The sequence below is a fragment of the Lissotriton helveticus genome, chromosome 4_1 (assembly GCF_964261635.1).
Source record: "Lissotriton helveticus chromosome 4_1, aLisHel1.1, whole genome shotgun sequence".
Lineage (NCBI taxonomy): Eukaryota > Metazoa > Chordata > Amphibia > Caudata > Salamandridae > Lissotriton > Lissotriton helveticus.
In genome coordinates this window covers 1038315358-1038341457 of record NC_136063.1, presented here as the reverse complement: position 1 = coordinate 1038341457, position 26100 = coordinate 1038315358, and the positions used below count along the sequence as shown (strand labels likewise).

The following is a 26100-nucleotide window of genomic DNA, read 5'->3' as shown; positions in this document are numbered from 1 at the left end:
CTCCTGCAATACCTCCCAGAGTAGCACAGGAAGAAGGGATATAACATAGTGTCTGAGGGCAAGCAGATCTTGAATACTACTATTCCCTGTCCCCTAGATACCACAGACACCGCTACCAAGGGAGTTAACTCCAGCGTCTTTCTACGCAGACATGCCTGGTGCCGTATCTTCTGCTTCAAGCCTGAAGTTCAGCAGAACCTGTTGAAAATGCCTTTTGATGGCCAGCATCTGTTTGGCCCACACGTGGGCCAAAATTTAGAAAGGATCAAGGCAGATATGGAGACAGCTAAGACGATGGGCGCACTTCAGACACCTGCCCCATGGATCCTTTCGTCGCACACCCTATCGTGAAGGCTCGGAAGACCCTCTTACCCGAAGCCTCCTTTTCCTGCCAGCGCACTCAGGACCAACAATCTTCTCCCAGGGGTTACTTTAGAGGGTCCAACAGGAGCAACATTCCTAGAGGCAGAGGTAAAGGTTGCTACCCAAAGGGAGCTGTGACCACCACCACCAAACCCTGACTTCCCTCTTCTCATCCCAACCACAAAACACTGGTCGGGGGCGACCCCTCCAAGGCTTCTTTCCCACATGGTATATAGTCACTTCAGACCAGTGGATGTTGTATATAATCTAACATGGTTATTGTTTGAAGCTCACGTCCACACCTCCCACCTTGTAAACACAGACTCGCCCCAGAACACCTAAGGCTTCTCAGGGAGGCGGTCCAAATGCTCCATCTCATAGGGGCTTTAGAACCTGGTCCTCTACCATCAGCAGGGCACAGGTTTGTACTCTCTTTACTTTCTAAAACCCCAAAGGGGCGGGTCCCTCAGAGCCATTCTAGACCTCAGGCCCCTAAACGAATACATACTTTCAGAGCACCTCCATGTGGTTGCTCACCAAGATGTAATTCTTTCTCTCTAGCAATGCGACTTCATGATGCGCTCGACCAAAGGGGCACTTATTTACAAAATCTCAGGTTTGTGGTCAGGGGAAAACATTACCAATTCAAAGTACTTTCCCTCTGGTTCACTAATGTGGCTGGCTGATCATGAGTGCCACCCGCCAGCAGTGCCACAAACACACACAAGTCACAATAGACCTCTTTCACAAGTTAGGGTTTACCATCAACACAATAAAATCCCAACTCCAACCCTAAGTGGGGGCTATTCTCAACTCAGAGCTAGGCATAACCTATCCGCCCTGCCAGGATCCAGTTCTTTGAGGCACTGCTCCAACTTTTCGAAATAGATCATAGGTCAGGATCAGAAGACATGTGCCTCCTAGGCATGATGCGCCTCCTGCATTGCCATAGTACTCCTTGCCAGATTACACATGTGCCTTTTGCTGGAATACGTAGCGCAGCAGTGGTCTCAGGCGGAGGCTCATTGGAATTATCCTGTGTTGATCGGCCACTGCACTTCTCGCTCTTTACAGTGGTGAGACACCAACAGTCTGTTGCAGAGGTTGCCTTACCGTGACTCCGTTCCACAGAGGATCGTTACAACAGACGCCTCCCTTACAGGATGGTTTTCACACTTACAGGACATAACTGTCCAAGACCAATGAGAGCCTAGACACCAGTGCCTCCATATCAATTGACTGGAACTCCTAGCCATCCACTAAATGTTGAATGCTTTGCTACCACACCTGATAGGCAAGGTTGCTCTTGTCCAATGGACAATTTAACAGCTTTCTATTAGCTTTAGAAACTGGGGCGGGGGGGCATGCGCTCTCCACAACTCTTGCAGCTATCCTAGAGCATTTGGTGGTGGACTCTGCTACAACATCCACTTGCTGGTGGAGTACCTTCCGGGGATGGACAACGACTTTACCAATCTTCTTAGGATGCAGCATCAAGTCCACAAATGGTAACTCCACTTGCAAGTCCTTTGCCGCATCTTCCAAAGATGGGGCTTCCCAGAAATAGACCTATTGACAATGACAGAAAACGCCAAATGTCCAAACTTCACCTCTAGGTTCCCACACTCACAGTACAGTGGCAAAGCACTGTGGATGAACTGGTCTGGGATATTTGCCTACGCTTTTCTGCCTCTCCCTCAGTTTGTGGTTTGGAGACTTCGGCATACATCCCTCACTCTAATTCTGGGGCCTCCTGAAAGGGCCTTTCAGCCCCGGTTCATGACTCTGCTTGAACTCTCTCTGGTTTCGCACGAGAGACTCTGCAACAGGCCCGACCTTCTCACACAGAACCATGGAAAAATCATTTACCTAGACCACATGTCTCCCAATCTTGCGATCTGGCTCCTGAGGTCATAGAATTTGGATACCTTAATCTTCCACCTGAATGCATGAGCATTCTCAACGAACTGCGCAGACCTATCACCTGTGCCTGCTACGTGGCCAAGTGGAAGAGATTTTTGTATTACTGTCACTCAAAAGATATTTATCCTATTAAAGCTGCAGTGAATGCCATGTCAGTTACTCCACTTGCAGGTTTCTGTTCTAACCTTTGCCTCCATATGACTACTGTGGCTGCCTACCTTCAGAGTAGACAGCACATCTCTCTCTTCAGGGTTCCAGCCATTAAAGCTTTCATGAAAGGTCTCAAGAGGGTCATTTACTCCTTGGGTCCCACCGGCCTTGGCATGGAATCTAAAAGTTGTACTCACAAGACTCCTAGTCCCTCCGTTTGAGACCCTCCACTCCTGCCTCTTCAGTTCCTCTCTTGGAAGGTTGCATTGCTGATTGATAGGACTTCACGCGGGTGTTTCAATGATTTACCAGCTTAAACGGTACTCAATAAGAACCCTTCTTCCAAGTTCATAGGGATAGGGTTGTCTTTCACACCAACCGCAAATTCGTCCCTAAGGTGGTATCTCCCTGGACACCTATGACTGTTTCAGTATCCTTTATTATCTAATTTTTCCCCTTACAGCCATCCCTCAATACATTGCTTCACTTCACATTGCATTATCACCCGCCATGCAGGAAAGCAGCCTGACACTGGAGCCGATAACCATGAGCATTACCAGCAAGAGGAGAAGTAACTATACCTTGTGACTTGAATGACTTCTTAGAAGAAAAACAACTCCCAACACTAGTATGCACAGCATGTGAATCTACAGCACTACATGTCATGAACAGATGTTTACAAGGTAAGTACATTTTTTCTTTTATAATTTGCGGGAAAAACTGAATATTTTCTTTGTGTTTGATAGATAATGACTAAAGATGAACAGTGGTTTGCTCAGTGGTCTGATGTGCCTCCAAGCCGACACACTCAAATCCGACCAACAATGTTCCCACTTAAAGACGAGGAAAAACTGAAGGAACTGAAACTAGAGCGTTGGTAAGTTTATATCCACTAGCAATTTCTAAATTATTTAATTATTAATATGTATATCATCAATCAGTGGACATGTTACCTCCTGCAGAGGCAACTGTCCAATTCCTTGGCCTTCTGCATATTTTAAACAACTTTCTGCTCTAGATTTGCTCTTGGTTTAAACAGTGATTCCTTATCATTTTTGTGTTGCAAAGATTGTTCCCCACTTGTGTGGAACATTACTCTTGTTTTATCCTTATAAAGACCCTGCAATTACTCTTTGGAGTTGAAACATGGATGAATTATTCAGAGATTGTCTACACTCGATTAATTATATAAAACTTTAGCTACTTGCTGTTGTAATGAGTGTTTTATTGGTACATATTTGGTTACATCTTTACTTCAGCTCCTGGACTTTTTCACTGTGCCGTTTCTCTATTTTGTATATTAGATCACCACTCAATTTTTTAATCAAAGCCTTTAAAAATTATTTGTCATCCCTTTTCTATCTTGCACATGTCAAACGTTTATATATGTGTTTATAAGTGAAAATGGTCTATTTTGCTTTCATGATGCTATTGTGGTTCCTTTTAAGGATTAATAGGTAGCTCTTTACACCCCCTCCCTTAAAATGTGGCCTGGTAAGGCCTTAGTAGTTTACTTCATGATCGTAACCGCTGTGTCTATTGTGTTAAATTTGTGTTCAAGATCCTCATGAAAAGTAGTCGTTGAGCGCAGCAGTATTTGTTCATGCTTGTTCATCTTGTGATCATTCATCTCTCTTAGCGCTCTCACTCCTCCTTTCCCTGCTAGCCACAATAGATTAGGTCATGCAGCATTCACTAGACCTCTTAAAAACTCAAGTGGGTCACAAGCTTTCCAGACAACCAAGGAATGTTTTTGGGTGCGATCTATCATAAACACTTTTTGTCCTGTGTCCTGATCATGCTGCCAACCAGGTCTGTGAATTATCCGGTTGGCTCAAGGATTTAAGGGGAATACCCTTTCCTTTCCCTTGGTGCAGCAAATGGAGTCACCAGGTACTACTCCTGCTCTCCTGAGGAACTTAGACAACCAAGCCTACAACTGCTGACTCTAATTGGATGGAATCACCTTTGCTCCATAAATCTGCTTCGAGAGGTGCCTCTTGGATTGTCGTCTGCGGTTATGGACAACAACAATGTTATGTCTGCCACTCGGACCACATGAAATAATTGGCCTTTTTCCATGTGGGAACAATTCGGCTTGTTTTTATTATCAAAATGTGTCCAAAACTGTTTTTGTTTCCTTTTTCTAAGCCCCATGGCTTTTGGAGTGCTTAGGATTTCAAAACGTATAATGACTTTAAGACTTTTATGAATATTTTAAAGGGAAGCTTGCTTTTAGACGATGTTAAAAGTATTTTTTATCTTTTATTGCATTTTATGTTATGCTGATATACTGGCTTTTTAGATAGCTTTTATATATCGACACTTAGGATGAGGAGTGGGTGTTATATTCCCGAGTTAGGCCCATGTAGCGAGGCAGCTCTTGCTTACATTATCCTTGAAAATAAAATTTCAGATGTGAGCGTTTGCACACATTTGCATGCACGACAATGTTGGATTTGTTTCTCTGAAAACTACTTTGTTTACACATCCAGCTTCGCACAACATTATCACGATGCCTTCAACATCATGCACTAGGCCTCTCTACGCATTAGGTACAAAAGCCGTCCTATCTTCATCCATTTTTTGGGGGGGGGGAGTTTTATATAGCACGAACTAGACCCAGAGGTATCTGAGCTTATTACATGAGCACCAGTTTTGTTACAGATGGACACATTCATTTTTGTGAGGCACAGGGAGATAGTGAGCTCCAAGGTCGACCACCCTAGCCGTTTGGCCACATTGTTTCCCCATGAGGTGACCGCGCAATCTACATATCCATAACATCACTAATCTAGCGCGCACATTGTTGAAACTGCTTTTTATTATAAATTATAGGCATCCCAATAGATTGGTAAAGGGGGCATTTCTGCTGGCACCGATGATTTCTGCATGCTGAGAAATCACCACGCACTGGTCTGACATTCCGTGAGGGGTGTCCAACTCGAGACCAAGACGTGGTTTTTCACTCTACCCGATCAGTTAATGGGGTTGGATCGCCCTTTGGGGGGATTCTTGGCTTTACACCCATACACACTCTAGGTACACTTAGTGTAGGGTCCGCATCGTAGGAGTATGTTAGATTACCATATTGCATATATGCCTGCATATATTCATTGCTTCAGCACCATGGTAGAAATGTATCTACTGTTCACCCTTCTGGTGCTAGTAATCTTCTTTATTTTCCTCTGTCTCCTAATCATTGTACCACACATAGTTCATGCAAGAATAACGTTGGTTCGATAAATATTATTGAGAACATTCCACTGTGTATTTTCTTTATATTTCTCTGAGAACAAGTGAACACAAGTGACTGAGCAAAAGCTTCTGTGCTGGTTACACGATCCCTGCGTGATCAGGGTTGTCATGTTAAGTGGCTGATGGCAACGGTTCACTCCCTGGTAGGTTAGGGGGGCTTACAGTGGCACTGTGAGCTAGCTGGTCTATAGGCCAGCATATCCTGCGGTGGTGTCCGGAATCAGTCTTGAAACCAAGCCCTTAGTGTATGTTGTCCAAACAATGCGCAGATCCTACAGATTAGTAGGAAATGCACACCACTTACTTTGCATTTGTATAAGCATTGTTTTTTTTCTTATAGCTTAAGAATTTTGCCACATCATCAGAACACTGGAGGATTCTTTGTTGCTGTTCTGGTGAAAAAAACATCAATGCCCTGGAACAAACGGCAGCCAAAGGTAGAATTCTTGCTTCAAGTGGTGTTTTATTCAATAGAATAATTGTAAATCTCTTGTATAATCACGTGGCTCATGAATGATGATGGCTAAAAACGTTGTGAAATACATAATTCTTGTCTAACCGTTCCAACAGAATCCCTTGGGCCTAAAAACAAATCTTTGAGCAATGTAAATTATATAGCCTTTTACCATGTTGGTAGTTTCCCTTTAGTAGACTTTTAAAGATAGCATATTTTCTAAGTTAATTTATCTTTATATCTTTATTGAGCAACCTCAGTGGTTATTAAACTCATTTGATGCAGCATTGCTAGTCTTCAGCCACCATCAAAGACCCTCTGCAGTTGTGAAACACCCAGTTTCAAGCAGTGCACAATCAGACATTCTTAGTTGGTACTGAGGAACCTCCACTAGCCTCCAGTAAACCAATATGTGGCTTCAGACTGTCTCTTCCAGCTCAGTTAGATTTCCTCCTCTGGGTCTCATCCGTAGCCCAGGGGAAATTACCTCTCCCTCAGCCCATCTTGTCAGCTCCTGATATCCCTCAGCTAGCACAGAGACTTGGAGGCACTTGTAGACCCTTAATCAACCCTCTGAGGCCTTAGATGGCTAAGTACAGATAAGGGGAAATTCTGAAGGCATAGAGGAGGTGTGGGATGATCATCATTTAATACAGGGCCACTCTACCAGGCATATTAAGCAGTCGTTTGGTCCTTCTGTCGAGTTTTGCCTGGAGGTCCCAGGAAAGGGTGCTGTGGTTGAGGCTCAAGGCTAGGTACGGCTACCATGTCATGAGAATCTCTGGATACCAAAAGCTTAAGCGCCGAATCAGCAGGACTGGGTACCAAGTCTCATTAGTTCTGTCTCCCTTAAGAGGGATCAGCAAAGCCTTAGGCAAGTTCAGTGTGAGACATGACGAGTCCCAAAAGGTGCCACAATTAGAAGCAAAAAACACACAGATGGACGGAATGCAGAGCAAATTCAACATTCACCCCAGTCAGTTGATCTGGGCTAAATCCATTGTTCTTTTGCTCACCATGCCACCCCAGTTTAGACCCAGCCCTATGCAAATCAGTCTTGACCCTGTGCCTCATTGGAACAGTCCAATCGAACTGCCATACCAGGTCCTCCTTGGACTAGACATAAGCTTCTGTAGTAGGGGGATCTCTGTGTATAGTCCTAATCTGTGAATAGTCCCGCCCATGTGCGGGGACCCCGGAGCAATCAAAATAGTCTTTTAAGTCGTCTTCTTCTGCAGTCCTGCATAGACACTTAAGTGAAAATAAAAGACAAATAATGCAGCCTGACATTAACAAGGCTACATTGGCCGGCACTTCATCCTGAAGTGAAAGGAATAGCGAAATATTATCATTACATTTTTACACATTTTACAGAGTTTCAACACACAGAGAAAATCCCCTTCACAAAATTCTTTGCATGATAGAGAGGAAGGGTTGAACAGACCAGCCTCATAGGCTGCCATTATGTGTCTGGAAAGGGATACCGTGCCTTTAAGGAACCCTCCAGAGACCCTCGGTAACCCATGATGCACAACCAAAGGCAAGTTACTTACAGTACTTTTTTCCGGCTCCTGCTAGAAGGACCCTGGAGCATTAAGCTCTACCTTTTTGGGTATATCTTCAACTTTTGGCTATTTTTGATTGAGACTTGTGTTTCACTCGACGTCTGGGGTCTTGCTCTTCCAGTTGCTGTCTTTTTTGACCAATTTTGCCACCTCTATCTTGTCGAAATGCCAGCTTTATTCGACAAGTGCCCTGAGTGTGGTAGGAAGAAGGCCAAATCAGACCCCCACAGAGTGTGCATACTCTGTCTTCCTGCTACTCATGTACCTGACTCCTGTGATATTTGCCATTCTTTCTCCAGGAGGACCCTGCGTGACAGGGAGAAGATTAGTCTCCAAGGCCTGGAGCAGAGGAGAAATCAAGAAGCAGGTGGGACCTCTGGGCATGGAGGGTCTTTATCGTCATCCTCTGCCCGTGCATCGGCCTCTAGGGGACTCCCCAGTCAAGAACAGGCCCGGACATGGCACCGGTCCCGATCAACGTCGAGGGCTTCGGCGTCAAGAGGTATGACTACCATCTGCTCCCCGTCGACCCAGGGTTCTGGGTCGAAACAACATCGACTTTCGGATGAGGAGATGGCCCGCATGAAGGTAGAAGTTGAGACGCTGAAGGCGGTCGGTTTGGAGAAACCAAAGGACCAGCAGAAGTCTTTCCGCCCCTTCCAGAGGCGCTACTCCTCCCAACGATTCCAGCGAGGGCAGGGGCGGTCAGCTGGCCTCATCGGGGAATAAGGGCCCGGCTGGGTTGAAGCCCTAAGGGGTTGCTTCCCCCTCGTCTGTTACCCACTCCGGTCGGGGGAAGCATTCAGAATTACCCGGCAGAGTGGAGAAAAATCACTCCGGAAAAGTGGGTGCTGAATATTGTTTGCAATGGATACAGTCCTCGATTTGTCAGCCCTCTTCCAGCTATTCCACCGGTTCGCTCGCAATACCAGCTGCGCGAGCTCCAAGCGGAGGTCAATACCCCATTAAGAAAAAGGGCGATAGAAGACGTCCCTCTGTCTCAAAGGGGAAAGAGTCTATACTCCAGGTTCTTTCTGGTGCGCAAAAAGGACAAGAACGAGTTCAGGCCCATTCTGGATTTGCGACAAGCAAACAAGTGGATCCGCAGGGAGAAGTTTTGCATGTCCTTCCACCAGATTTATCCTCTGCTGCATCGAGGAGACTGGCTTTGCGCAATAGATCGCAGAATGTTTACTTCCATGTACCCATTGCACAGAAACATCGGAAGTTCCTACGGTTCCTAGTCGGCACCAACCACTATCAGTACACCGTACTTCCGTTTGGTCTGAAGTCTCCACCCAGGACTTTTTCGAAATGCATGGCAGTAGTGGCGGCCCCCCTGAGAAAGAACAAGGTTTGTCCACCCGTACCTGGACGACTGGCTGATCAAAGTCTTCAACTTCCAGGAAGCACAATTGCATTTCAACAGGACTGCTGTTCTGTTGAACCAACTGGGTCTACACATCAACATGTCCAATTCTGTTCCGACTCCTGTTCAGTGTCTGCAGTTCTTGGGAGCCTCCATCGATACTCTCAGAGCAAGCGTGTGTTCTTCGGAGGAGCAACGCTTATCAATCCTTCAGAAGGCTCAGACTCTCATGTCCGTTCCATCAACGACGGTGAGGACAGTGTCGTCTCTCCTGGGGTCGATGGCTTCTTGCATCTTCCTTACACCACATGCACGCCTCCACATGAGACCGCTGCAGGAATGTCTGGAGGAGCGCCTGGAGACCCTTACGGGTGATTGTTCGCTCTTTACAAATGTTGATTATTATTATTATTATCATTTATCAGTGGGACCAGAAACGAGGGAGCTGGGAGGACAAGATCACACTGTCCCAGCACGCTCGGCAGTCACTGAAGTGGTGGTGGTCAGCAGAGAATCTCCTCCAGGGGGTTCCATTCCACAAGGACATTCCAATACAGACCATTGTGACGGATGCTTCTCTCCAGGGCTGGGGAGCGCATTTGGACCATCTGCAGATTCAAGGAGCGTGGTCCCAGGCGGAGTCCATGTACCATATCAATTTTCTGGAACTCAGAGCTGTTCACTTCGCACTGAAGGCCTTTCATCCGTCCTTCCAGACCAACTCCCTGCTTGTACAGACGGACAATATGACCACAATGTTTTACCTCAACAAGCAGGGAGGCTCGAGATCGCGCACACTGTCTCAGGAAGCGCAGGCGATGTGGCACTGGCTGCTAGCCAGAGGACTGACTATCACCGCTACCCATCTACCAGGTGTGAAGAATATTCAGGCGGACGCACTCAGCAGGCTCGGTCAGGAGAACCACGAGTGGGTCTTAAACGGCGAGTTCCTAGGAAACATCTTCGAAAGATGGGGCACTCCAGACATAGATCTGTTCGCCACCGCCGAAAACAGCAAATGCAGAGACTTCGCCTCCAGGTTTTACCAACCGGGGACTCTGGGGAATGCGCTATGGATTTCTGTACGCTTTTCCACCCATTCCCCTGATTCCGGCAGTACTCATCAAGCTGTCTCAATCCAGAGCGCAAATGATCCTCATTGCTCTGGAGTGGCCTCCACAGTGGTGATTCACAGACCTGCTTCACCGGTCTCTCCAACCCCATCTGCGGCTTCCATGTCGGCCGGACCTTATAACGAAGTTCGGGGGGCAGATGGTGCACCCCAAACTCTCATCGTTGAGTTTGGCGGCATGGCTCCTGAGATAGTACAATATAGACACTTGAACTTGCCTGACCACTGTATGGAAATACTTAAGGAGGCTAAAAGGCCATCCACAAGGACTTCCTATGCCTACAAGTGGAAAAGGTTCTGCATTTGGTTCACATCCAAGAACGCTGATCCTACCTCCTGCAAGGAAGAGGTCTTCCTTCCATACTTTTTGCATTTAGCTCAAACTGTTCTTAATTTCCATTCTATTAAGGTTCACCTCCCAGCATTAACTGCATAGAGGAAATGCCCTTCACAAACATCCTTTTTCCAAATATCTGTAATTAAAGATTTTTTGGAGGGTTTGAAGAAGGTGTTTCCCCCCCATTAGGCGTCCTTCGCCTTCATGGGAGCTGAATGTGTTGCTGTCCAGGTTGATGCAGGAGCCTTTTGAGCCTATTCATAAGGCTTCTCTACAGCATTTGTCGAGGAAGGCGGCTTTCCTTGTGGCTATAACATAAGCGCGCAGGGTGAGTGAGATTCAGGCTTTGTGTTGTCAAGAGCCCTATACAGTTTTTCATGCTTCCAAGGTTGTCATGAGGACGCACACTAAATTTCTCCCTAAGGTGATATCTGATTTCCATGTCAACCAGACGATCACATTACCGAAATTTTTTCAACATCCCTCCTCTCCGGCGGAGAGGTCCTTTCATTCACTTGATGTGAGGCGGGTGTTGAAATTTTACTTAGATAAGACCAAGGACATTCGTAGGTCAGATCAGTTGTTTGTGAATTACGGTTCAGTCAGGACTGGCCTTGCCACCTCCAAACAGTCCATATCTAGGTGGATTGTGTCCTGTATACAACTATGTTACCAGAAGGTTAACAAGACTCTAGGGGGTAAGGCTAAGGCTCATTCAACTAGAGGCAAAGCAGCTACAGCGGCTTTGCTACGTAACGTTCCCATTGCAGACATCTGTAGGGCGGCTACATGAAAGTCTGTTCTTCTTTTTGCTAGACATTACTGCCTGGACTCTGATGCCAGGACAGATGCGCAAGTTGGGCATGCTTCGCTGAGGAATTTATATGCTCGGTGAGGATTTTTTTCTTTAGTTTTCTTCCACCGCTGGATTTGGTTGTTGGGATGGGCTTGCCATTCTATTCACAGATTATGACTATACACAGATCCCCTACTACAGAAGTAGTTTTGTACCTGTAACTCCAGTTCTGTAGTAGGGGTTTCTCTGTTATAGTCATAAGCGACCCACCCTACTCCCCGGTGGAAGTAAACTTGTTTTTTTTCTGGATGCTACAGGCCTGGCTTTAAGAGACCTTCAAAAAGAACAGAAATGAACTTGCCTTTGGCTGTGCATCATGGGATACCTAGGGTCTCTGGAGAGTTCCTTAAAGGCACGGTATCCCTTTTCCAGACACATAATGGCAGCCTATGAGGCTTGTCTGTCCAACCCTTCCTCTCTATCATGACAAAGGATTTTTGTGAAGGGGAGTTTTCTAGGTGTGGAGCTTTACAAAGTGTGTAAAATGTAATATTATTTGGCTATCTTTTTCACTTCAAGATGAAGTACTGGCCAATGTAGCTTTGTAATTTTAGACTTTTAGGCTGCATTATCTGTCTTTGATTTTCTCTTAAGCGTCTGTGCAGGACTGCAGAAGAAGACAACTTAAGAGACTATTGCGATTTCTCCGGGGTCAACGCGCATGGGCGGGACTATTCACAAGATTGACTATAACAGAGATACCCCTACTACAGAACTGGACTTGCAGGTAAGAAACTACTCCTTATAATCCAGTCTTGTAAGAACAATGCGCCCAAGGGTCCCTCCTCCTTCTTGAGGAAACCCACAACCATAGGTTGTTACTATGCAACCTCTCTTCAGAGTCTTCTGCCCGGTCATCGAGCCTCACCACATGTTTCTGGAGCTCTAGGACAGTGTTCCTGAGAGAGCGGACCTCTGTTTGTAACGTATCCACATTTTGTTTAATGGTGGTCACTTTTTCCCATAACTTACGCAGGTCGCAGTACAGCAAATTAACTTTAATGACCACAGAGTCAATTCTGTGCATGATGTTATCCCAGGTGCTTTGGATCGCCGACAACATGTCTGCCAAGGAGGGGGCCACTCCACGGTCCTCAACGTGTCCTCGCTGCAGTCGGCAATATTTTTTTTCTCTGGCCTGGGGCCCTGGGGGAAAGGCTGCGTGTAGTTTAGGATTTTGTTGGCCTGCACCGCCCAGTTCACTTTCTTTCTCCATCGTGGCCTTCAGCTGGGGGCTAATAATCCAGGAATCTGCTGGATTTGCCTCAGGGAAGCGTATTTGTGGCCCTTCCAGGTATCCTTCCAGGTGAGTAGTGTCGCACCTCCTCAAGCTTCATGCACCCCGTAAACTCTGCGCATCATCGCCTATGTTTCCTGCTAGCACAGGGGCACCATCCTCACAGGCTGTCCTCCGATCCCAATCAACTGCCCAGCACACTTCACCCTACTGGACACCAGGGGGCAACCGCAGCAGCCTTCATGCCCCCGGGGGACTCACACCCAGAGTCATGCCCCCTCCCCAGCGATCATTCCCTAATTCCAGTTTCAGTGGGTTCAGCAACTTAGTATAGTTCCACTCCTTACAGGTCCCCTATCGGCTGTCCTCCTGCTGTCTTATCCACCGCACCTGCCAGCAACCAGAGGCCGCCATCTACCAGTCACCTTTTTTGTTGTCTCTGGTACCGCGGGGTCAGCCAGTCCGATATCGCTGAACCTACACCACCACAGCCCAGGTTTCCCGGATCATAGCAGGGGACCGGCTGATCGCCAACCCTACAGGACTCTTTCTAGCTTCATGGAAGGCCGCCCGCCAGAGTCCCCAGCCACCGCATGAATCGCTGCTCGGCGTTCTTCTCGCCGGTCAGTGCATGTGGGAAGGCCTCCTCTGCCAGCTCAGCACCCGCAGGTTATATCCACCTTATTCTGCCAAAGGCCGCTGCCGGCTGCCTCTCATCCACAGGGTCTCTCAGGCAGATGTTCACCCTAACGGCATGCAACTGGGGGCCTCATGGGGGAGGGCCCTTACCTTTGTCCAAGGGCCAGGCCCACTCCTGCTCGAGGGCCATCAGCTCGCCACGCCACTACCGTCTGCACCACCATGCTGGTCCACTTGAACCAGGGTCGCCTCCCGAACAGTGTCACTGTGTGTAGCGACCTGTCGAAGGGCACAGGTGGTCAGGCAGCCCTCCGCTGCAGCTCGCTCTCACCGACGGGCATTTCATCCCGGCTAGTCTCACAGCGCCTGATCCCCCGTGGCATTGTATGTTTCGAGGCCTCTCCGCCCAGCACTCGTCGCGGTAGAGAAATTGGTGCAGCTGGCTTGCTGGGCTGCTGCTTCTCCGGAGCCCAGTGCATGCTCCGGGTGGCCTCCTCCACCATCTGCCAGCCACAGGGACAGGGCAGCAGGTCTCTAGGCTTCCATATGGGGTAGTTGCTATTATGGTGCTTCAAGATGCTGCCGTATTTCAAGGTTGCCGACGGGAGCGCCAGTAGAAGCGTCTTCTCGGCTATCTTGCCAGGCAATGCCCCTTGCTCAGGGACTTTGACTCTTCAGCAATCGTGCTGCAAGAAGTCTATCTTCTGCTGGTCAGTGGTGCCAACAACCATGTACCAGAATCCGAGTTGCAGTTCATCAAGAGTCTGACTCTCATGTTTCCTCAAAGCTATTTGTCATGCCAAAGTGGGACTCTAAATTAATGTTGCCAGTTCTAATTTTCACAAATTTTAAACTGATGCTGACCTGCGCCCTCTGACTGCTGATGCTCAAAACTGTTTCCATCTACTCAAGCTAAGAATATTTTGAGCTTCTACATTGACTGCTCAAAAGACCATTGTGTGGATGATCAGCTTTTTGTTGAATTCTTTGTTGCAAAGAAAGGGCAAAGTGCTGCTAAAGAGGCAATTTTCATGGTGGATGATCCTTTGCATTAGTTCTTGATGAGCTGGCCAATAAGCAATCCCTGAAGGCCAGCTGTCTCATTCCATCAAGGCTGCTATGACAGCACTGGGGAGGGGGGTGCTGGTCTAGGTACCTGCCAGGATACAACATGGGTGTCGGTGAACAAGTTCATGAAGCACTGCTGCCTTGTCAGTCTGGTCCTGTTGAAGGATCACTTTGCCCGCTCGGTCTTGCAAGACCTTCTCGTCTGAGTCCACTCCCCCAACCCTTCACCTTTCAGGAGGTACTGCTGTGGCATTGATTCCAAAGTTGAGTAATCTGTGATTAGAAATTTCTGATTGATATTTTTAACTGCAGATACCTCACCTTTAGAATATTCTCCCATGTTTCAGACCAGATCCAGAAACTTTTTGTAGCAGTGCTCCTTCATGCCGCTAGGTGGTCTGTGCAGCTGCTCATTAGCTTTATTCTGCAGTTCCTTTCTTTGTGCACCTTCGCATGTGGATCTGGAGCTCAGCTCCCACTTTGATCAGTCTTCGACTCCTATTGCACAAGGAAACCATGTTGCCTTCTGAAGCTACATGATTCAAACCACGATGCCACTCCAGAAAACAGAGATTGGTCACAGACCTGTGCAAGGTGCGTGCAGCACAACTCCCAAGCAATGTGAAGACTGCTCCTTCATGCACCCAAAGGCGACCCAAAGAACTGTTTTATTAGCGTACCTCATTCCGCAACAGATAATATTTCTGAATGAAACAGTGTAACAGACTTCCTGTCTTGTACTAGCCAAGAACAAGGATTTGAACACCCCTCGGTTTCCCACACCACTGGTATTTATGTGTGCACTAGACTTGAAAGGAGAGAGGAAAGTTTCCTCCCCAGGAGATCCTTCTTGCTGGTTGTCGGTGTCTGGCAGAGCAGATCCACAGACTAAGAGAAATGGAGGGGAGGATTACCAGCAGAATGGGAGACCAAGCAGATGAGGGGTGTTGTCAATATGTGGCGAAAGGGCATTACAGTCAGCATGTAATGCCATACGAGTAGTAGATTGTACGCTAATCAAATGCTTATAATATATCATAACCACAATGTGTATAAATATATGTACTTTTTATTTTTACATGCCACTTAGCGCAATTTGAACGTTTACTAGCAATGCCTTCTACATAGAACTGCACGTAACCTGATTTTGGCAATTTTGAAAAAACTCTATAGTTTCATCCATTTGTTGCATAGTCGCTTGTTTGACCTCTGCGCGCAGAGCTATGCTCAACATTAATTTGGATGTTAATAAAATGACATATTGAGTTTGGTGTAATTAAGGTCTAAGTAGGCTACTAAAATTGTCAGTATCAATATATTTATTCACACAAACCTTAATATGTGTAATTGAATGTTCATCTTCTCTTCTTGCAACATATCTCCTGTCTTTCCTTGTTCTTATCATATCATGTACTTTCTTGTTTAATCCCTTTTTAGGAGGCCCAACAAAATAGAACTTTCACATCTTATTTGGTCTCTTAGCAAATTTTAGAGTGGCTAAGCAGTATGTTCTCCACCAACCGCCCCCCCCCCCCCCCCCCCCCCCGTCTGAGGTTCTTTGCTCAATCTCATGATCAGGTAAAGCACTCTGTCCTGGCGAGGTTTGCTCTATACACATGACACATACATGCATACATACAAGTGTGCAGTTGTGCTGGCTCTGAGACTTGCTCCAGTGCAAACTTATAGTCATGAGGATTCATAGACTGCAATTTTTCTTATTCTACAGCACACAAAGATTTTTTTTCAATTTTTTTTCCTGTAACAAACAACCCTCCCTACCCTCCGGCATGGCACAGACTCCTCCCCCCCCCCCCCCCCCCCTTCCCGGGTGCATAGCGTGATCCAAGAGCCTGTGCTTGATCCAAGTCAAAGGGTAGAAACTTTACACTTCTGATTTAAGTACTTCATGAAAACTGAATTATTCAAACTAGTGGTATTGAACTGAGATTTATGGAGAACACTAATTGGAGTTGAATATCTGTCTGAGAGGGTTTCCTCCCGATTGCAATTGGGCTGTAACTACCATGGCTCCACCTTCGCAAACTTTACCCAGCACCAGATTTCTCCAAAGTGACAGAAAATGAAAAGCAGGACTTTACAAAATGCTTTTCTAAATAAATCCCTTATTGCACAGAGGTAAAGGAACTAGTGCTATGTTGCCACAGGTTTCAAAGTTTCTCCTGATGTGTTTCATTTTTCTATAGCTTCAACGGAAACCACAGTCCACCGTGCCTGCAGAATTGCCTGCCATGCCTGCAGAATTGCCTGCCGTGCCTGCAGAATTGCCTGCCGTGCCTGCAGAATTGCCTGCCGTGCCTGCAGAATTGCCTGCCGTGCCTGCAGAATTGCCTGCCGTGCCTGCAGAATTGCCTGCCGTGGCTGCAGAATTGCCTGCCGTGTCTGCAGAGATGCCTGCTGTGCTTGCTGGTATTCAAGAAGATGACGCTGTAGAGATGGAAGAAGAACCTTCTGCTCAGACAGAAGAGATTAAAGACGCAATTGAAACACAGCATGATTCAAGCATTAAGGAGACAGTTTGTGGGTAGGAATTTGTTATTAAACTTAATTTCATTGTTGTTTAAGCAGTGTTTGGCTACTCTCACGATGTGAAAAGCCTGTTCCAAGCAAAAGATTGTAAATACATGATGAATCTATGGGCATGCCTGAGAAAGGAAAAGGCGGAAATTTGAAGGTTGTGACAACCAAGGGGCTTGTTCCCTGGTAAATTAAGCATGTGATGCATTCGCCATCAGTGCAATAATTTGCACATGGGCCCTTCTGATCAACTGGGATTAGGGTATACATAATATAGTTAGTTTTTTGAGCAGTCCTAACATTAGAGGAGAGGATTCCTAGAAATGTGATGGTATCCAGTTTAGTCTGAGAGCCAGTGTGCATTGGAAGCAGTATTGGGATAATCTTGCTTCCAACGCCCTAGCTGGAAACATGCAAAGCTAGAACCCCTACCGCTGTGGCCTCTGCTCGGCCCCTTCTGTTTGCTTTTGCCCCCTCACCTTATTGTTAGGCTCCTCATCCCACTCATTTCATCTCTTGCTGCATATTTTGCAATTTCAAAGACATTGATTTTGATGCAGCATACTTTCTTTTTTTTCGGCAAAGCCATGCAGCGATTGACCACTGTCACCAATTTTCATGGTTTTTACTTTTCCACACAATACAAATAGTTGTCAATTGACTCTTAACATTCGGTAATAATCCTTCAACAAAATCTGCACTAAGAGCCTCCTTTGGAGGAACAATAAACCAATACCTTTAAACACTTCCTTAAGCCTGTCCCAGTAATTAGCTAGTGCCTGTTCATTCTTTTGATTACAATTTGAAATCTTAGTCCAATCCATTTTCAGTGGTTTTACTTAGTAGATCTCTTTCAGCAATCAACTCCCCATCATTACTAGGAGCCACCCTCAGGTGCTTTCTCCAACAGCCTTTCTTATGAATCACGTTGGCACTATTAATCGCATTAACTGATTGACATCTGCCCTGTTAGATCTGTATGCTTCAAACACTTTCTGTAGTTCTTCCTGAAACTGGTCTGAATGTTCCCAAATGTCAGGGAAATTGTTTCCTTATGCTCATTTTTTTTTTGAAAATATGTTTATTTGCATTTTTAAAACAGTGCGATACAGTGTCATGTGTAAACATAAGATAGTTGCGGCATAGTAGTACGTCAACAGAAACCAGCAGAATTACAGCATTTACATAGGAGCAACTTCGTATATCAATCAGCACATGGGCCGCTAACAAACCTTATGCTCCTTTTAATCAGGAGGGTTCCAAGGAACGTGGAGCGCGGCTCTACCCATTGCCTCTGTTTAGTCCCTCAAAGGGAGAAGGATGCAAGAAGAATGGTGTTGGGACAGAAGCGCCCTATATATGTTCAGAGAAGTGTACCCCTGCCGTGGGTGCCCAACTGTGTTATCTGGGTTCCTAATGCTGATTATTATTTTTTTCTTACTTCATAGGCGAACACTGATCAGGTGTGCTCCATGACATAGTCCTGTCCCACAAATTGCGGTCTTGTTGGACCAGGAAGGGCACTCCAAGCGCTATGCTCATAGTGGTGGAAGGCTACTGCCTTCAAAAGGAGTTACAAAAGGGGGGTGGTGATGGACGAGCATCTGAACCAATCAAACACTCACACCCAGTCAAAAGATCTGGGTTTGATCCATCACCGTTCTTTAGCCCACTCTGCCACCCCAGTTCAGACATGGCTATATGCAAATCAGTCTGACCCTGTGCCTCATGGGAACAGTCCAGCCCGAACTGCCAAGCCATGGCTTCCCTGGACCGGAAACAAGCTTCCGAGGACCGGGGCAGTGGCAGAGTGGGCTAAAGAACGCTGATGGATTAAACCCAGATCTTTTGACTGGGTGTGAGTGTTTGATTGGTTCAGATGCTCCGTCCATCACCACCCCCTTTTGTACCGCTTTTGGCCGCCATAAGTGTGGCAGGGTATGCTCAGACGTGAGTCCCTTGCTCACTTCGCCACTGGATTCAAGCAAGCCGGGCTGAAGACGGCTGTAATGCCAGAAACCGGTCCTCGGAAGCTTGTTTCAGGTCCAGGGAAGGCATGGCTTGGCAGTTCGGGCTGGACTGTTCCCATGAGGCACAGGGTCAGACTGATTTGCATATAGCCATGTCTGAACTGGGGTGGCAGAGTGGGCTAAAGAACGGTGATGGATTAAACCCAGATCTTTTGACTGGGTGTGAGTGTTTGATTGGTTCAGATGCTTCGTCCATCACCACCCCCTTTTGTACCACTTCAAAAGGAGTTAAGCAGTATGAGGGCAGCATACCGTGTAGTGATCAGTGGTAGTTAACAGGACCTTTTTACCCTATGTCACTAGAAGGAAATTCTACAGGCTCACTCACATTGTTAAAAGTTCCGCTGCTGTGTGCTTAACTCACCCTTAGCCTAGATCAGGTAGATGTGGAGTGCTGTATAACTCGAAAGTGGTGACTCTGAGTTGGTTGTATGTGTCCCTGGTAAGGGTACAGTGCAAAGAGGGTGAAGTACTGTGCAGTACCTGCATGCTTTTGCAGAGTGAATCTTTTCTGGATTCACATGCGGAGCATTATTCCGCCATCTAGTGGCTGGGTCCGGAATTGTCGGCCAAAAACAATTGTCCTTCGACTTTTTGTTTTTTGTTGTTGGTGTATGTCAGTGGACCTCCATTTGGTTTCCCCTGTGACGTCGTCGTGCTTCCTCCTTAAGATCCCACCTTTGGTCGCTATTTTTTTCTGTGTTGGATCTGGATGCATGCTGAAAGCTCTCCAGCAATTGGAAGAATTTTGTTCTGGAAAATCGTGAGAAGTTCTCCAAAAGTTGACCGGAGTGAAGGAAACACCTAAAGAAGGTACCAAAGAAGTTTTTTCATGAAAAGGGTTACGTTTTTCATTGACAGATATCGAGAATGCACATGCCTGGTGCTTCCTGTTCGGGGTGATGGAGAAGCCAAATTCCAGTTTTGCAAAAACTGCTGTCACAAGCTTTCTCAGAAGGACAAACATTCCCTTTGCAACCTCTTCCCTCCAGTAGATCACCGAAGTGAGGACTGCAACACCTGTTCAGTGTTCATATTATATGCAGAACCAACATCCCCCCCACCCCCTCTCTCCCCAGTCTTCGAGACTTGGGCCTCTCAATTGACAAAGTGAATGTCTCCAAAGGACCAGAAGGTGAAACGGAGGTAGACCTCCAGATTGTGGACGTTGATACACAAGGGGGCAGGAAGACCGCTCGAACCGAAGTAAGAGAACCATCGCCCTTGATGATCTTATCTGAGTTATGAAAATCACATTCAAAATCCTCAAAAGTAGTCTCGGCGTCAAAGCATTCGACGACCACTGTCTCAATCAGCACAGCTCGCCCCTTAGCATTCTGGTACATGCAGTTTGCAGTGCATGCTTACTTGGTATTTTGCTGGAATGTTCCACCAAAGTTGGTGCAGATTAGTGCTGTCATCTCTAGACACATGTGTTTCCGGATTTTATGATATCAGTAGAGATCAAAAAACTATTTTCTCCTGGGGTTGCTGAGCAGGCTGCCAACATTCTTACGGGTCTCATTACCTCTCACAGGCACACAGGTGCATCTCCACTAGCTCGTCAGCTCAGTGCCTCAAGGGAGCCTTTTTAAACAGGAAGTTGTGGGAGCACACTGCTGACCTCCCAGCACAGTTCACCCCTTAGCATTCTGGTAAATGCAGTTTGAAATGCATGCTTACTTGGTATTTTGTTGAAGTGTTCCACCAAGGTTGGTGCTGATTTGTGCTGTCATCTCTAGACATGTGTTTCTGGATGTTCTGTAGTAGGGGATCTCTGTTGTTAGACCTGGCACCTTGGCGTGAGTTTCCCTTCCACTTTTTGCTGATGTGCTTCAGATGTTTTTGCTGGTGTCCGCCGCTCAGGGCACTGCGCCACGGCCAACCCGTGCCGCAGTGCAAGTGCTCCCTATGAAAAGTATCACTGTGATTGGTATACCTGATTGGTTCATTGGATTCACTGTCAGTCCCCAGTAGAGTGCACCAGGAGTGCTAGGGCTTGTATATGCCAATACTGCTAGTGGGCCTGCAGCGCTGGTTGCGCCACCCACAGAAGCAGCCTTAAAATGTGTCTAGGGTCTGCCATTGCAGAACCTGCGTGCAGTCTGGTACTGTCATGCTGGCTGAGCAAGTGCACACACTTGCCAGCCCCTAAACCTTCCCTTAACTTCATATTAGTCACCCCTATGGTAAGCCCAAGGGCAGGGTGCATTGTAAGTGTAAGGTAGGACATGCTCTGATGTGTGTGGCATGTCCTAATAGTGAATTACTGCCAAATTCGTTTTTCACTATTGTAAGGCTACCTGTTCCCTTTAGGCCAGATGGGCTGCTGGAATTATTACACTCTATAATCCCAGCAGGCTCAGGGAACATGGTAGAAATTAGTATTTAGTATGCCTGAACTCAGAATAATAAAATACTTCTTTTAGTAAAGTTTATTTTAATATCCTGTGTTTGCAAATGCTACTTTTAGAAAGTTAGCATTTGCTTGCCTAACCATTTCAGCCCGCCTCTGCCAGGATGTGTATCTGACTGTCTGGGTTGTGTGAGTGACAGGGCTGGGGGATGACAGGTGGTGAATGCAAGGATTACAGCTTAGTGGGAGGTGGGAGTGCCCCTGGACTCTTCATCAGGCTGTGCTCTGCCACCACAATGCTGGCTCCGCCCCCCTGGGGGGCGACTGATGACTCAGCCGGCACCTGGCCCAGGAAGGGCGAAGCACTGTCAACAAGGTCCTCCTGGCAGCCCCTGTCCCCACAATGCTGGCTCCGCCCCCTTGGGGAGCGTCTGATGTGCCTGCCCTCACGCTGAAAGCAACAGCCAGAGTACACCCAACAAGTGCTCAGAGACTGAAAGGAATTATGCAGAGGCCCCCCTGGCCTGTAAAGACAAAGAAACTGGTGTATAAAAGTAGGAGCCCTGCTCCTTGTAAATTAGATCCTGTTTGCGCAAAGAAGCTCTGCCTGAAGAGAAGGACCCTGGAAGCTGCATGGAGAAGTACTGACTCTGACCCCAGGAGACTGGCCTGTGGTGGGTGCCTTGCTGCTGAAGGAGAGCAGGAGAAGAAAGACTGAACGACTTTGCTTTTATTCAACTTGTGCCAAACTTTTATCAAGATCTCCAAGGGCTTGCTGTGGAACTTGCCCCCTGAACTGCGCCCCAGGAACAGTGGGCGCTACCCCCCGAAAGAGGAACTGCTGTGAGTGCTGCCTTCCCCTGCACTTCGATTTGGGAAAAGCGGATCGCGTCGTGAATATCGCCGTGCCCCCTGAGAGGCCCAGGGCACTACCGTCCCTCCAAGCACCGTGACTGCCGCCTGCCAGGGCCCCAGAAGCACCGCAAAGACCAGCCTCGCTGGCCCAAGCACCGTGACTGTCGCCCCAACGAGCCATAGCTCGCACCGTGAGGAGAGACCTCGCCCTGCACCTGCTTGCCCCTTTTGACCTGTGCCCGAGAAAAGCGCCTGCCGCTGACTGTGAGCGGCTGCGGCGCGTTGTGCAGAGGAGCCCGTCTTGACCCCCTTGACGTGCCCTGCAGTTCTCCGCCCCCAGCGTGTGCCCCCTCTTTCCAGGACTCGAGGCGCTTTGTCTCCCTGACCCGGCCCGCGCCGCAACGCCAACCTTCAAGCCCGAGCCGCCGCTCTGACTGGCCCAGGAAGGAAGACACCGCGACGCGGGACACCGAGCTGACCCCCGACATTGCCGCCTTGACCTTCGCAGAGTATTTAAAGGTACTGTGCCCCCGCGGTGCGAGCGTCCTGCCATCCAAGCTCGCACCGCCCTCTGTGACCTTCTATGCCCCGGGAGCCCCGCAGCTGCAGTCTGCCCCTCGGCACGAGCCCCCCTCTCCAGAGAGGCTCGCACAGCTCCTGGCCCCCCGAGGCCCCCCCCCTGACATTCCCCGTGGCCGGCGCCCCCTCTGCCTCGAGTCCCACACAGCTGTGTGACTCATCCTGAGAGCCAGACCCGGTCGTGCCTTTCGCCGCTCACGCGAGAAGCGTGAGCTTTGGCAGGCCGGGCCCGATTTTCAAGCAGGAGGTGCACAGAGGCGCTGGGGAGCACCCAGAAGCGCTAGAGAACATTGTATCTTGGGGAAACTGGGCAGAAGGCCCCAAAGAATACCTTTAAGACTATTTTGAGAAGCTGATTAAGAACTGTGGCAGCCTAATCACAAGTAACTGGAACCAATTTTCTGCACTAAGACCGTATTTACAAGCCTGCTTACAAAATCTATATAAAGAAGATATTTTTACAGAAATACAGTCTAGTGTCATTGTGTGGGGGGGTTGATGGTTATTGTGTGTGATACTGCAAATGTTTAACCCTATGTACTCCAGAGTTTAGCCTAGACTGCTTGCGCCACACTACCTAGAGGGGAGCAGGGGTTATTTCTGGGAGTAATCCTTTGCCCTGACTTAGAGGAGAGGGTCCCTGCTTTTCGCCAGTGCTGCACTGTGCCAACCAGAGACCCCCAATTCTAACATCTGTTATAGTCATAATCTTGTGAATAGTCCCGCTCATGTGCGTGGACCCCGGAGCAATCGAAATAGTCTCTTAAGTTGTCTTCTTCTGCAGTCCTGCAGAGACACTTAAGAGAAAATCAAAGACAGATAATGCAGCCTAAAAGCCTAAAATTACAAGGCTACATTGGCCAGCACTTCATAGTGAAGTGAAAAAGATAACCAAATAATATTACATTTTACACACTTTGTAAAGTTCCACACCTAGGAAACTCCCCTTCACAAAAATCCTTTGTCATGATAGAGAGGAAAGGTTGGACAGACAAGCCCCATAGGCTGCCATTATGTGTCTAGAAAAAGAATACCGTGCCTTTAAGGAACTCTCCAGAGACCCTCGGTATCCCAGGATGCACAGCCAAAGGCCTTTTACTTTCAGTTCTTTTTTCCGGCTCCTGCTAGCAGGACCCTTGAGCATTAAGCTCTACCTTTTTGGGTATATCTTCAACTTTTGGCTATTTTTCATTGAGATTTGTTTCACTCGACGCCAGGGGTCTTCCTCTTCCAGTTGCTGTCTTTTTTTGAGCAATTTTGCCACCTCTATCTTGTCGAAATGCCAGCTTTATTCGACAAGTGCCCTGAGTGTGGTAGGAAGAAGGCCAAATCAGACCCCCACAGAGTGTGCATGCCTCCTCGGCGAACAATGGCCCAGCCCGATCTAAGCCCTGAGGAGTTACTTCCCCCTTGTCCATTAACCGATCCGGTGGGGGGAAGCATACAGAATTACTTGGCAGAGTGGAGAAACATTACTCCGGACAAGTGGGTGCTGAATATTGTTTACAATGGATACGGTCTTCGTTTTGTCAGCCCTCCTCCAGCTGCGTGAACTTCAGGCGGAGGCAGATACCCTGTTAAGAAAAAGGGCGATAGAAGACGACCCTCTGTCTCAAAGGGGAAAGGGTCTATACTCAAGGTTCTTTCTGGTACGCAAAAAGGACACAAACGAGTTCAGGCCCATTCTGGATTTGCGACAAGCAAACAAATGGATTTGCAGGGAGAAATTTCGCATGCTGTCCTTGCACCAGATTTATCCTCAGCTGCAACGAGGAGACTGGCTTTGCGCAATAGATCTGCAGGATGCGTACTTCCATGTGCCCATTGCACGAAAACACCGGAAGTTCCTGCGCTTCCTAGTAGGCACCAATCACTATCAGTACACCGTTCTACCATTTGGTCTGAAGTCGGCACCCAGGAATATTTCAAAATGCATGGCTGTGGTGGCAGCACACCTGAGAAAGAACAAGGTGTTTGTCTACCCGTACCTGGACGACGGGTTGATCAAGGCCTCCACCTTCCAGGAAGCGCAATTGCATTTCAACAGGACGGCCGTACTACTGAATCAGCTGGGTTTGCACATCAACATGTCCAAATCCGTTCCGACTCCTGTACAGTGCCTGCAATACTTGGGAGCCTCCATCGATACTCTCAGAGCAAGCGTGTCTCCTTCGGAGGAGTGACGCTTATCGATCCTTTGGAAGGCTCAGGCTCATGTCCGTTCCATCAACGAAAGTTAGGACGGTGTCCTCTCTTCTGGGGTCGATGGCCTCTTGCATCTTCCTCACACCACATGCACGCCTCCACATGAGACCGTTGCAGGTATATCTGGAGGATCAATGGGACCAGAAACCAGGGAGCTGGGACGACAGGATCCAATTGTCTCTGCAAGCTCAACAGTCCCCGAGATGGTGGTGTTCTGCAGAGAATCTTCTCAAGGGAATTCCGTTCCACAAGGACATTCCCATACAGACTATCGTGACAGATGCTTCTCTCCACGGCTGGGGAGCGCATTCAGACCATCTACAGATTCAAGGAACGTGGTCCCAGGAGGAATCCACGTATCACATCAATTTTCTGGAACTCAGAGCTGTTCATTTGGCGCTGAAAGCCTTTCATCCGTCTTCCAGACCAACTCCTTGCTTGTACAGACGGACAATACGACCACAATGTATTACCTCAACAAGCAGGGGGGCTCACGATCGTGCACACTGTCCCAGGAAGCACAGGCGATCTGGCACTGGCTGTTAGCCAGAGGACTGACTTTCACGGCTACCCATCTACCAGGTGTACAGAATGCGCAGGCAGACGCATTCAGCAGACTGGTCCAGGAAAACCGCTTCGTTTGGGGGCTTACCTGGGCGAAAACAGCACCCGAAGGACAGCGACCTCCCTCGGAGGTAGGGACTGTGGGAACGCGTGCAGGGCTGCGAGCGAGTGCGGGCGCAGGACTCCAAGTCCCAGGAGCGCCCGCCAGACCCAATTGGAAGCACCTGGGCCGCTCTCCCTGCACGCTCCGCCCCACCTTTCTCCTTCATCACCGTTAAAGCCTCCCTACTCTTGGATACTTGGTGTGTCACTTTTTCTGCTACTTGCTCCGAGGCACAGCGCTTCTGACCCCTGCAACCGGATTTTGTAACCGGACCTCACTGCCACTTCTCGCGGAACCCGCTTCGCGGGTCCCGCTTCGTTTGGGGGCTTACCTGGGCGAAAACAGCACCCGAAGGACAGCGACCTCCCTCAGAGGTAGGGACTGTGGGAACGCGTGCAGGGCTGCGAGCGAGTGCGGGCGCAGGACTCCAAGTGCCAGGAGCGCCCGCCAGACCCAATTGGAAGCACCTGGGCCGCTCTCCCTGCACGCTCCGCCCCTCTCAAAAGCACGAATCATAAA

General features: G+C 48.0%; 1 protein-coding gene across 1 annotated transcript in view; it reads left to right on the top strand.

Annotated features, from left to right (window-relative positions):
• Positions 1-26100, top strand: part of NSUN2 (NOP2/Sun RNA methyltransferase 2) — a 506360-nt gene that overhangs the window by 165488 nt on the left and 314772 nt on the right. The window contains exons 11-13 of the mRNA XM_078687631.1: positions 3183-3313; positions 6035-6131; positions 16559-16896. Of these exons, the coding sequence (XP_078543757.1) occupies positions 3183-3313; positions 6035-6131; positions 16559-16896 (566 nt within the window). The remainder of the gene's footprint in view (positions 1-3182; positions 3314-6034; positions 6132-16558; positions 16897-26100) is intronic.